Source organism: Bombina bombina, chromosome 12 (assembly GCF_027579735.1).
Source record: "Bombina bombina isolate aBomBom1 chromosome 12, aBomBom1.pri, whole genome shotgun sequence".
NCBI classification, from domain to species: Eukaryota; Metazoa; Chordata; class Amphibia; order Anura; family Bombinatoridae; genus Bombina; species Bombina bombina.
Window position 1 is genome coordinate 15523939 of NC_069510.1, and position 14232 is coordinate 15538170.

Here is a 14232-nt window from a genome sequence, read left to right on the forward strand (position 1 = left end):
TTAGAATAACAGACGCATATGTTATATTCAGGTCGATCTTGCAGATAAATATAACAAATAGACTGGAACAGTTATAACAATATGTGACATTTATAAGAACTTCTTAAGCGCCTATTGCCATTAACTTTGCTCCCTTTAAAATAACACAAACGTAATAATAGTTGATCCTTAAATACAATTTAAATCATTTTTGCTATAGATTAGAAACATATGTACATTTTAGTCTTCAGAAAACCCTCGCTGCTCTCTTCCCTGTTCCACTGCACAAACTGATTTGTGTGCAGAATTCGTTCACACCTTTTAGATGGTGAATTCTGATTGGAGCTTAATAACTTGCATTATGGACCCAGCAAAAAACCTTAGTTATACAATGCTGTTGACAGCAATTAAACACAAAATGAATCACGATAAAGGCATCGGTATTCTATTCTCCTCCATAGAACATCTCTTTAAAGTCATCGTTTCTCCTATTCATAAATACATTTATAGCCAATATAAAATACCTCCACTTAAAGAACATGAAGTGGCCTTTAGTAGTACAGAGATGCTTTAAAGACAGCATAACTGAGTCCTTGAGAAGCAAGTGACAAAAAACCCTTTTGTGATATTCTGAAATGTTTCTACATTGGGTTTTTTATCCCATTCTTTCTATTTCTAGACAGTGGAAGCTCTGCTTCTAACCAGGCTGGGGATTCTTCTTGGGGAACAGGACAGGTATGTTTAAAAACCCAAAGCAATGCTACACACATAGCTTATCACCTGACCAATCATCAGTGTACACTAATCACAGCTAGTCACAGAGTCATCCTAAGCTTAAACCCAACAAGAGCAATGTTACTGAGATGTCTTCTCAAGCAGATGCCACAACTCAACCGCAAAACCTTTAGCTGAGCTCATCTCCTTTTTCTGCTTTATCTGTTGCTAGAAACAGGCTGAAGTTGCTCAGAAAGGTGCAAGGGATGAGCGCGGCAGATATGTACAGATGGAAACTCTCTTCCCATGAACCCTGCAGCGCCACGTGTACAACGGGTAAGTATCGGGGACTAGGCCTTGGGCCTGGCCACTAGTACTGTATAATACGTATTCACGGTTCCTCATTCATGGAGTAAATGATCACATTTGTGTCGTGTTATTCTTTGCTAAAGAGATATCTAGATAGGTAGCGTGCACACGTCTGGAGTACAACATGATCGGAGCTGCCATCTAGAGCTATCGCTAATGTAGAACATTGTCGCAAAACTGCTGCAGACACGTGCACACTCCTGAACTTAACTTCCTTCTTTTCAACAAAGGATAACAAAATAAAGAAAATGTGAGAATAGAAGTAAATTGGAAAGTTGTCTAAAACCGCATGCTCTATCGGAATCATGATCTTTTTATGTTACAGAACAAAAAAACAAAAAAGTCTTTGTTGGGGCAAATTATTTCAATGACATTAATGAAGAACCTTTTGTTCACATCTTTTCATTTATTTATTTTTACATAAAGCCGCCCCTGTCTTTGTCCTCGCCATATATTCATGTTCAGACTCTGAAAAACAAGATCATACACTGTTTTTTTTTTAATCAAACCATTCACCATCTTTACAAGCCAATCACAGCCAAGGCTGGAAATCCACATGATATATGGTCACCATTTCACCACGTCGGCAATCGCCAAATGCTGAAATGGATTCATGAGGTTAACTGAGGCCCTTGTGTGCTGCAATTGTATAGAGTTGTGTATTTTTTGTAATGCAAATATTTATGTAATGACCATTTCTGACAGCTATACGGTATCATTTTCACAAGTGTCGATATCATGTTTTTATATAAAACGGATTATAATGATATATTTATCAAATAGTGTCATTGCCGTGACCGCTAGCGTTATTGACAAATAACATACATCCCTTGATTGTGAATCTGTGGGTGTTAACCATTTATCGAGTGAGTTCTTGCAATACTCTCCCTGACAACTTACATTTTGCATTCTGTACGCTCTGAATACAGCCAATCAGAGACCATACTGAGGGATGCTTAGGCCCGTCCACATTGCTAGAATATTTTTCCATTACACCTTCTTACAATGAGCATGGCTGCAGAAGGATATGTGGGAATCTCTACAGCTGCTGCGGAATCCGTTGGCGCTCTACAAATACCAGATAATAATAATAATAAGCTGCTAGTTGACTGCTCTGCGTCATTTTTTGGATGAAACTATCCCTTTACTTTTCATATAAATAAGTTACTGTGCAAAACCCATTAATACAAAAATAAACTGATTTAGCAAAGCACTTTGCTTTGTTTTTTTCTTTTTCTATTCCTTTACAGTAGTGAGAGCGCAATTACACACAGGTCACACTGGCAAGTTGAAAGGTCAGGGGGCATCAGATTAAAGGGATATTAAACAGTCTGTTTCATTGTTGTAATAAAAAAAAGCACTATGCAGTGTCTTATACGTAATACAAATCGTAATTTGTATTATTCATCTATTTAAATGCTTCTTTTTTTACACTACATTTTTGCAGTGTCCATTACTTCATGTCACAGTCTTACATGGAGGCAGTGTTAATTTTGTCGACTAAAATGAGTATAAAACTAAAAAAAGTCAAAAGACTGACAAAAATATTTTATGCAAGGTGTTCTAATCAATCTATATTAATTACTGCTCTTTTGTAAAATTTACAAAACTTAATTTTATTAATTTATTTATAAATAAAGACATATTATATACAACAACAGTTAAATCTGTTACATCTTTATTGCATGGTCAAACCTTAATAACATAAATAAAAACAGGTTAATAAACCTTAACTCCAGGAGTATATAATGAGCTTGGAAGTTCTAGAGCAGTGCTAATATCGTTGCCGAAAATGTTTTCGAATCTGTGAACAATCAATTGATTCTTCCTATAGAAATAAGCATAACCCACGAGTATGGATTTAAGTTATGCTGTGCCTGTGCTAGCTGCACAAAACTTTTTGTTGTGTTGAGTTACCTGATACTTGTTTTAATTATTAACAGAGAAAAGTTAAAGTTTTTATATTGGGTAATTTGTTCAATACAGCCAATGCAGTTTACAGTTTTGTGTTTTTATATTTTAAAGTTGCACTTCTGTTTGTTTATTAAACTTGGTTTTGTTTAATTTTAAGTTTAATAAAGACGTTATATATCACCACAGCTAAATCTGTGTCTGTATTGCATGTTTAAACAGATAGAGAATGCAATTTTAAACAACATTCTAATTTACTTCTATTATCTAGTTTGCTTCATTCTTTAGATATCCGTTGTTGAAGAAATAGCAATGCACAAAGGTGAGCCAATCACACGATGCATCTATGTGCAGCCACTAATCAGCAGCTACTGAGCCTATCTAGATATGCTTTTCAGCAAAGGATATAAAGAGAATGAAGCAAATCAGATAATAGAAGTAAATTAGAAAGTTGTTTAAAATTGCTTGTTCTATCTGAATCATAAAAGAAAAAACATTGGGTTAAATGTTCCTTTAATACCATAAATAATAACAGGTGTTATGTTTACGCCTTATAGAGAAATGCTTAAATAATGCATTACACTTTAACTAAACCCCTTAGATTTTAATCGACTAAAACTAGACCAAAACTAAAACAATTCAGATGACTAAAATACGACTAAAACTAAAATGGCATTTTATTCAAAAGACTAAAACTAAGCCTAATCGAAATTTGCCGTCAAAATTAATACTGCATGGAGGAGAGGACCTCTACAGGAAAGCTTTATTTAGCCTTCTGTGATATAAAACTTCTAGAGTAACATCAGCTGGTTTACTGTAAAGTGAATTGACTAGATAACACTGAGTCAGTCTTGCTCATGCTCAGATCAGTCAGAATGTACATAAGTTATTAATCACACAAGGGCAGGTCTATATTATGTCTGAATACAAGTAAGTTGTTTGCTGTTTTTTTAAACAACCTCTTTCTTTTTATGTTTACTTTGATTTAACATATTTGTTTTATACAGATCTTGTGCGTATCTCAATATGATTCATTTCTTTAGTTAGCTTGTTCATTTTATGTATGAGAAGGGCAAGATCTCCTGCACACCTTGTGATTATTAGATACAAATTCCCTCTGAGCTATATGTCTTTTAGCAAAACAAATACTGTCCCTTAAAAAGAAGAGTTTGAAGCTGGCTTAAGATGTTCATAAAGCCGCCTTGTTTGCATATTTACATACGATGCCAAGTAAATGCTTTTTGTACCTTATAATCTAGAAAGGTTTGTGATAAAGGGACATCTTGATACAAAATAACAATCTAATTTGTTAGAGCTTGTGACTTTTAAAATATTAAAATTAATATTAAAAATGTTAAAATATTTACATGTCCCCTTTGAATGACCTGTGCCCTCCACAGGGGTGATGTCGACCTATGCAATGTGCATACGATATGATGGAGTGGAAGTGGATGAGTCACACTGCGATGCTATAACGCGCCCTGAGCCCGTACACGAGTTCTGTGCAGGCCGAGAGTGTCAGCCAAGGTAAAGACTTTTGGGAATATATATATATATATATACAGTGGGGCAAAAAAGTATTTAGTCAGCCACCAATTGTGCAAGTTCTCCCACTTAAGAAGATGAGAGAGGCCTGTAATTTTCATCATAGGTATACCTCAACTATGAGAGACAAAATGTGGAAACAAATCCAGACAATCACATTGTCTGATTTGGAAAGAATTTATTTGCATATTATGGTGGAAAATAAGTATTTGGTCACCTACAAACAAGCAAGATGTCTGGCTCTCACAGACCTGTATCTTCTTCTTTAAGAGGCTCCTCTGTCCTCCACTCATTACCTATATTAATGGCACCTGTTTGAACTTGTTATCAGTATAAAAGACACCTGTCCACAACCTCAAACAGTCACACTCCAAACTCCACTATGGTGAAGACCAAAGAGCTGTCGAAGGACACCAGAAACAAAATTGTAGACTTGCAACAGGCTGGGAAGATTGAATCTGCAATAGGCAAGCAACTTGGTGTAAAGAAATCAACTGTGGGAGCAATAATTAGAAAATGGAAGACATACAAGACCACTGATAATCTCCCTTGATCTGGGGCTCCACGCAAGATCTCACCCCGTGGGGTCAAAATGATCACAAGAACGGTGAGCAAACATCCCAGAACCACACGGGGGGACCTAGTGAATGACCTGCAGAGAGCTGGGACCAACGTAACAAAGGCTACCATCAGTAACACACTACGCCGCCAGGGACTCAGATCCTGCAGTGCCAGACGTGTCCCCCTGCTTAAGCCAGCACATGTCAGGGCCCATCTGAAGTATGCTAGAGAGCATTTCGATGATCCAGAAGCGGATTGGGAGAATGTCATATGGTCAGATGAAACCAAAGTAGAACTGTTTGGTAGAAACACAACTCGTGTTTGGAGGAGAGAGAATGCTGAGTTGCAACCAAAGAACACCATACCTACTGTGAAGCATGGGGGTGGCAACATCATGCTTTGGGGTTGTTTCTCTGCAAAGGGAACAGGACAACTATTCCGTGTACATGAAAGAATGAATGGGGCCATGTATTGTGAGATTTTGAGTGCAAACCTCCTTCCATCAGCAAGGGCATTGAAGATGAAACGTGGCTGCGTCTTTCAGCATGACAATGATCCCAAACACACCGCCCGGGCAACGAAGGAGTGGCTTCGTAAGAAGCATTTCAAGGTCCTGGAGTGGCCTAGCCAGTCTCCAGATCTTATCCCCATAGAAAACCTTTGGAGGGAGTTGAAAGTCCGTGTTGCCCAGCAACAGCCCCAAAACATCAATGCTCTAGAGGAGATCTGCATGCAGGAATGGGCCAACATACCAGCAACAGTGTGTGACAACCTTGTGAAGACTTACAGAAAACGTTTGACCTCTGTCATTGCCAACAAAGGATATATAACAAAGTATTGAGATGAACGTTTGATATTGACCAAATACTTATTTTCCACCATAATTTGCAAATCAATTATTTCCAAATCAGACAATGTGATTGTCTGGATTTGTTTCCACATTTTGTCTCTCATAGTTGAGGTTTACCTATGATGAAAATTACAGGCCTCTCTCACCTTCTTAAGTGGGAGAACTTGCACAATTGGTGGCTGACTAAATACTTTTTTGCCCCACTGTATATATATATATATATATATATATATATAGCGTATGAGCGAGAGATTGAGTTAGCACGCCACTTGTAATCTGGCCCAACATGAGACTTTCAAATGAACTTCAACAGAACCACGTACTGCACCACCCTCCAGCGTACGCCATACAGACTGCCCTGCAGTATTGACAATAATTACATGTTTTTTTGTTGTCTCTGATATTAGTTGTGTTGTGCTTATGCCTGTGTTTATTTATTATGTTTTTACAAAAAAATCTTTATTTTTTTTGTATGTACAATACAGAGTAATTACTTAGTATAAGGTAACTCAATATCCACAAATTTGTGTTTTTTTCAATTGTGTATTTATTTTGTTTTATATTATACACAACACAACTGTTAGTTATAGTCGTTTTGCATTCTATACACGTTTGTGTTAATATGTATACGTAACGGGATATTTAGCTCAATCACTGTTCTATGATGTATAGATTGCTTACTAGCAGATAACGAGGAATCCACCTTTATTGGTAAGAAGCGACAAGCCCCTATAAGCCTGCAGCAAAGATGTTATTTTGTTTGTTTAATAACATTTCTTTAAATGCCTAATACATTACGTTCTTTTTAGTCCATTAACTATTGTAACTTATACATTTGTTTTATGCATGAAAAACATATGTATGGTTTCTAAGAACTAGTATAGTTTTGGTGCCGGGACAGGTTTTCTATTTGTGCAACTTGACTCATAGGCCACTATTATCTAAAGCTCTCTGGTCTGGTAAGATTATCTAACAAGTCTTGTCAGTACTGTACAGTATAATGTTAATTAATAAACAATAAAGTTTTATATGTTTTATCCTTGAGCCAACACATTTTTGATAATCATACCCATAGTAAAAGGCAAGACTTGTTTTATGAATCCCAGCGCTAATATCTTGCATCGTACACACACTGATAGTGTGGCCTTTACTTTGCAGGTGGGAGACCAGCAGCTGGAGCGAGTGCTCACGCACCTGCGGGGAAGGGTACCAGTTTCGTATTGTCAGATGCTGGAAGATGATCTCTCCGGGGTTTGATAGCTCCGTGTACAGTGAACTGTGCACAACGGCTGAAATCACTAGGCCTGATGAGAAAAAGATCTGCCGGAACCCTGCGTGTGGGCCTCAGTGGGAAATGTCTGAGTGGTCAGAAGTAAGTAGCATGCACATTTAACATGTAGTGATGCTATTGAGTGTACATGCCACATACACATCCCGGGCCTAGAATTAGTAGTTACTCAACAAGGCCCAGAAAGCTATGGTGCCAGCTGCGTCCTCTCAATGCTTATCATTCTACGTTCAATATTTCTCTTTTGTTTCCACGCACAGCAATTTCAACTCTGTATATGTTTTATAGTAATCACAAGAAAAAAATTAATCCACATTATAAAGTGATTTAGCTTCACATTTTCATTGCAAACATTAAAGTGAGCTGAATAATTTTATAATGTGTATTTATATTTTATGCAGATGCACACGGTTACAATTAAATACACAACCTTGGTACGATGAATTCCAAAACAAGAAGTGACAATAGGATAAGTCTACTACAAGTGAGTCTCTGATTTTTGTTTGCTTTAGGACTCTCACGATATGACACATAGTGATAGATTTATGTTAGGGTCGAGCGGACATGATTCGCATACACTGTCGCCATTTAACATTGCACAAGCATTTCTAGTGAAATGCTTGTGCAATGCCGCCCCCTGCTCATCGGTGGCCAATCGGCCGCTAGTAGGGGGTGTTAATCATTCAGATCAGATCGGGATGATTTCAGTCCGTCACCTAAAAGGTGGAGTAGAAGTTAAGTAGCAGCCGCCTTACGACCGCTGATTCTTCACTTTATTTTCTGGCGCACCAGAAACAATCGAGGTCGGAAGCAGCTTCCGCTGCTTGTTAAATCTACCCCCAGAGGCTGATCTATCAGATACACTTTACTTAATCTGACACAGTATCATTGTTGTGTATTGTAACTTAATATTATATGGTATAGCCCTTATCCTTTGTTACTGAGCTATATTTAAAGGAACACAGACAATGCTACCTTCATACAAAGGCTACATTTGCCTCTCTTTAATTATATAATTACTGTCTAATGAAAACACATGAAATGCAGAATTTTAATTTGTCATTTTCTCATATGAAAAACTAGTACAGGACTGATGTCAGAATCACCACGTGTTGCTGATATTTATAAACATACATTAAATAACAAATGGTAACAGCGCTAACAAATAATTGTGCAAAACAACCTGGTGGTCTTAATACTAATGTTTATTTAAATATATAAAACGCAATGTGCAAAAAATGCAAACATAGTTGCAACCTCTATACAGAGTGATTAATCACAGCTTGATTAGCAGTACAAACACTTAAGAATGTGTTGCAAACACTTGAGAATGTGTTGCAAGTGAATTGTATCCCAATACATTAATGCCTACTTGCAAACTTATAATGTATCAATACAGTGCAAAGAAACTAGACATGATGTTATAATGTATCACAATACAAACAAATACATACAAAATAAAAATATATGTCAATAAAAATGAGCAAATGTTAACAGCAAGTCACAACCTACTGGTCTGGCCAGACAACTCAAACAATATACTCACTACGCGTTTCTGGGTCACGCCCCTTCATCAGGTGTCTTCTTCATAATCATACATTAGTTAAAGTGACATAATACTCATATGCTAAATTACTTGAAACTGATGCAGTATAGCTGTAAAAAGCTGACAGGAAAATATCACCTGAGCATCTCTATGTAAAAAAAGGAAGATATTTTACCTCACAACTGCCTCAGCTCAGCAGAGTAAGTTCTGTGTAAAAAGTTATACTCAGCTGCAGCCCAGCTGCAGGTAAAAAAAAAATAAGAAATGAACAGCAGCCAATCAGCATCAGCAGTGCAGGTCATGAACTCTTTTACTGTGATCTCATGAGATTTGACTTAACTCTCATGATATTTCATAGTAAACTTCCTTACACTGAATAGGGAAATAACTTGAGTGCATGAGGCTCAACCCTTCGGCTGTCCCGGGACAGGCATACTGATATGCTTCTTAGAAGTCCTTTACAATGGGATGTGGCTACTGAGAAACTTTTGAGGTAAAATATCTTTCTTTTTTACATAGAGATGTTCAGGTGATATTTTCTAGTTGGCTTTTTACAGCTATGCTGCATCACTTTCAAGTGTTTAAACAGTCGTGTATTATGGCCCTTTAAGGTTGAAAAGTCTACTTCAGCCAATCTAATACATATATACTGTACATATCTTACAACAAGTCAGGTATTTCTCTATTTAGTATTGTTACATGTTATGTATCATTCTGCTAATGCATTTACATCTCAGATGCCCTAGATATCAGTGTATCTTGTGTGCCCTTTGCCATCAGAAGCATATGTATAGGTCTCCTTCTGCCAACAGATAAACTAGTACATGATAAGGCTAAACAATTTCATTGCCAATGATTGCTAGCATCCTTTGTAACTAAATACTGCATCCTTTATAACTTAATAGTGCAAAAATACTGCATCCTTTGTAACTGAATACTACATCCTTTGTAACTAAATACTGCAAAAATACTGCATCCTTTGTAACTGAATACTGCAAAAATACTGCATCCTTTGTAACTAAATACTGCAAAAATACTGCATCCTTTGTAACCAAATACTGCGTCCTTTGTAACCAAATACTGCATCCTTTGTAACTAAATACCGCATCCTTTGTAACCAAATACTGCATCCCTTGTAACCAAATACTACATCCTTTGTAACCAAATACTGCATCCTTTATACCTAAATACTACACCTTTTGTAACCAAATACTACATCCTTTGTAACTAAATACTGCATCCTTTGTAACTAAATACTACATCCTTTGTAACTAAATACTACATCCTTTATAACTAAATACTGCACCCTTTGTAACCAAATACTGCATCCTTTGTAACCAAATACTGCATCCTTTGTAACCAAATACTGCATCCTTTATATCCAAATACTGCATCCCTTGTAACCAAATACTACATCCTGTGTAAACAAATACTGCATCCTTTGTACCTAAATACTACACATTTTGTAATCAAATACTACATCCTTTGTAACTAAATACTGCATCCTTTGTAACTAAATACTATATCCTTTGTGACTAAATACTGCATCCTTTGTAACTAAATACTACATCCTTTGTAACAAAATACTGCATCCTTTGTAACCAAATACTGCATCCTTTTGTAACTAAATACTACATCCTTTGTAACTAAATACTGCATCCTTTGTAACTAAATACTACATCCTTTGTAACTAAATACTGCATCCTTTGTAACTAAATACTACATCCTTTGTAACTAAATACTGCATCCTTTGTAACCAAATACTGCATCCTTTGTAACCAAATACTACATCATTTGTAACTAAATACTGCATCCTTTGTAACTAAATACTGTATCCTTTGTAACTAAATACTACATCCTTTGTAACTAAATACTACATGCTTTGTAACTAAATACTACATCCTTTGTAACTAAATACTGCATCCTTTGTAACTAAATACTGCACCCTTTGTAACTAAATAATACATCCTTTGTAACTAAATTTTGCATCCTTTGTAACCAAATACTGCATCCTTTGTAACTAAATACTACATCCTTTGTAACTAAATACTGCATCCTTTGTAACTAAATACTGCATCCTTTGTAACTAAATACTACATCCTTTGTAACTAAATACTGTATCCTTTGTAACTAAATTCTGCATCCTTTGTAACTAAATACTGCATCATTTGTAACTAAATACTACATCCTTTGTAACTAAATACAGCATCCTTTGTAACTAAATACTACATCCTTTGTAACTAAATACTGCATCCTTTGTAACTAAATACTGCATCCTTTGTAACTAAATACTACATCCTTTGTAACTAAATACTGTATCCTTTGTAACTAAATTCTGCATCCTTTGTAACTAAATACTGCATCCTTTGTAACTAAATACTACATCCTTTGTAACTAAATACTGTATCCTTTGTAACTAAATACTACATCCTTTGTAACTAAATACTGCATCCTTTGTAACTAAATACTGCACCCTTTGTAACTAAATACTACATCCTTTGTAACTAAATACTGCATCCTTTGTAACCAAATACTGCATCCTTTGTAACTAAATACTACATCCTTTGTAACTAAATACTGCATCCTTTGTAACTAAATACTGCATCCTTTGTAACTAAATACTACATCCTTTGTAACTAAATACTGTATCCTTTGTAACTAAATTCTGCATCCTTTGTAACTAAATACTGCATCATTTGTAACTAAATACTACATCCTTTGTAACTAAATACAGCATCCTTTGTAACTAAATACTACATCCTTTGTAACTAAATACTGCATCCTTTGTAACTAAATACTGCATCCTTTGTAACTAAATACTACATCCTTTGTAACTAAATACTACATGCTTTGTAACTAAATACTACATCCTTTGTAACTAAATACTGCATCCTTTGTAACTAAATACTGCACCCTTTGTAACTAAATACTGCATCCTTTGTAACCAAATACTGCATCCTTTGTAACTAAATACTACATCCTTTGTAACTAAATACTGCATCCTTTGTAACTAAATACTACATCCTTTGTACCTAAATACTGCATCATTTGTACCTAAATACTGCATCCTTTGTAACTAAATACTACATCCTTTGTAACTAAATACTGCATCCTTTGTACCTAAATACTGCATCCTTTGTAACTAAATACTACATCCTTTGTAACTAAATACTGTATCCTTTGTAACTAAATTATGCATCCTTTGTAACTAAATACTGCATCCTTTGTAACCATCTTTTGTAACTAAATACTACGGGCGCGATCCGATATAGATCGCAGTTTGCGGCGCAAGCGAGGGAACCGGCGTCGCCCGCAGTTTCAGCTCGCAACTCGAGCTATCCCATATAAGTCGCCGTCAGATGCTAACGTGCCGTAAGTCTGACAAACCAGCGATGTCCAGAAATCTGCGTAAGTACAAATTTCTGGCGTCGCCAGTGACTTGCGCCACGTTAGAAACTGCCGGCGCCTATAAAACCTGACTAAAGTCTAAAACACCCGCACTGTCTAACACGCCTCCCTAACATAGCCCGACAAGTCTAACACGCCTCCCTAACATAGCCCGCACTGTCTAACCCTCTATCCGCTATCCCCCCTCACTAGTCTAACAATAAAAAAGCTATTAACCCCTAAACCGCCGCTCCCGTACCCCGCCGCAACCTAATAAAGTTATTAACCCCTAAACCGTCGCTCCCGTACCCCGCCGCCAGCTATATTATATCTATAACCCCCTAAAGTGAGCCCCTAACACCGCCGCCATCTATATTAAAATTATTAACCCCTAATGTAAGCCCCTTACACCGCCGCCATCTCTATTAAAATGATTAACCCCTAATTTAATCTACCTACCCCGCCGCCAGCTATATTATCTATATTAACCCTAAGTATATTATAGTTAATATAGGTATTACATTATATATATTAACTATATTAACCCTAATTATATTAGGGTTAATATAGTTACTATAGTATTTATATTAACTATATTAACTCTATCTAACCCTAACACCCCTAACTAAATTTATATTAACTTAATCTAATTCATTTATAAACTAAAATATTCCTATTTAAATCTAAATACTTACCTATAAAATAAACCCTAAGATAGCTACAATATAATTAATAATTACATTGTAGCTATGTTAGGGTTAATATTTATTTTACAGGTAAATTGTTAATTATTTTAACTAGGTATAATAGATATTAAATAGTTATTAACTATTTAATATCTACCTAGTTAAAATAATTACCCAATTACCTGTAAAATAAATCCTAACCTAAGTTATAAATACACCTACACTATCAATAAATTTAATAAACTACAAACATCTATCTAAAAATACAATTAAATTAACTAAACTAAATTACAAAAAAAAACAAACACTAAATTACAAAAAATAAAAAAAAGATTACAAGATTTTTAAGCTAATTACACCTATTCTAAGCCCCCTAATAAAATAATAAACCCCCAAAATAAAAAAAATTCCCTGCCCTATTCTAAATTAAACAAATTTCAAAGCTCTTTACCTTACCAGCCCTTAAAAGGGCCTTTTGTGGGGCATGCCCCAAAGAATTCAGCTCTTTTGCATACAACAAATACAATCCCCCCCCCATTACAACCCACCACCCACATACCCCTATTCTAAAACCACCCAAACCCCCCTTAAAAAAGCCTAACACTACCCCCCTGAAGATCTCCCTACCTTGTCTTCACCACACCGGGCCGAACTCCTGATCCGATCCGGGCGATGTCTTCCTCCAAGCGGCAAAGAAGAATTCTTCCTCCGGCGATGTCTTCCTCCAAGCGGCAAAGAAGAATTCTTCCTCCGGCGACGTCTTCCTCCAAGCGGCAGCAAAGTCTTCATTCTTCCGGCGGCATCTTCAATCTTCTTTCTTCGCTCCGCCGCTGCGGAGCATCCATCCCGGCCGACTGCTGTACTACGAATGAGGTACCTTTAAATGACGTCATCCAAGATGGCGTCCGCCGAATTCCGATTGGCTGATAGGATTCTATCAGCCAATCGGAATTAAGTTAGAAAAATCTGATTGGCTGATTGAATCAGCCAATCAGATTCAAGTTCAATCCGATTGGCTGATCCAATCAGCCAATCAGATTGAGCTCGCATTCTATTGGCTGTTCCGATCAGCCAATAGAATGCGAGCTCAATCTGATTGGCTGTTCGGATCAGCCAATCGGATTGAACTTGAATCTGATTGGCTGATTCAATCAGCCAATCAGATTTTTCTAACTTAATTCCAATTGGCTGATAGAATCCTATCAGCCAATCGGAATTCGGCGGACGCCATCTTGGATGACGTCATTTAAAGGTACCTCATTCGTAGTACAGCAGTCGGCCGGGATGGATGCTCCGCGGCGGCGGAGCGAAGAAAGAAGATTGAAGATGCCGCCGGAAGAATGAAGACTTTGCTGCCGCTTGGAGGAAGACGTCGCCGGAGGAAGAATTCTTCTTT

At 36.6% G+C, this 14232-nt stretch overlaps 1 protein-coding gene across 1 annotated transcript in view; it reads left to right on the forward strand.

Moving 5' to 3' along the window:
* The window catches only part of ADAMTSL2 (ADAMTS like 2), a 134828-nt gene that overhangs the window by 36261 nt on the left and 84335 nt on the right, over positions 1-14232 (forward strand). Inside the window, exons 11-13 of the mRNA XM_053695958.1 lie at positions 932-1029; positions 4374-4500; positions 7088-7301. Of these exons, the coding sequence (XP_053551933.1) occupies positions 932-1029; positions 4374-4500; positions 7088-7301 (439 nt within the window). The remainder of the gene's footprint in view (positions 1-931; positions 1030-4373; positions 4501-7087; positions 7302-14232) is intronic.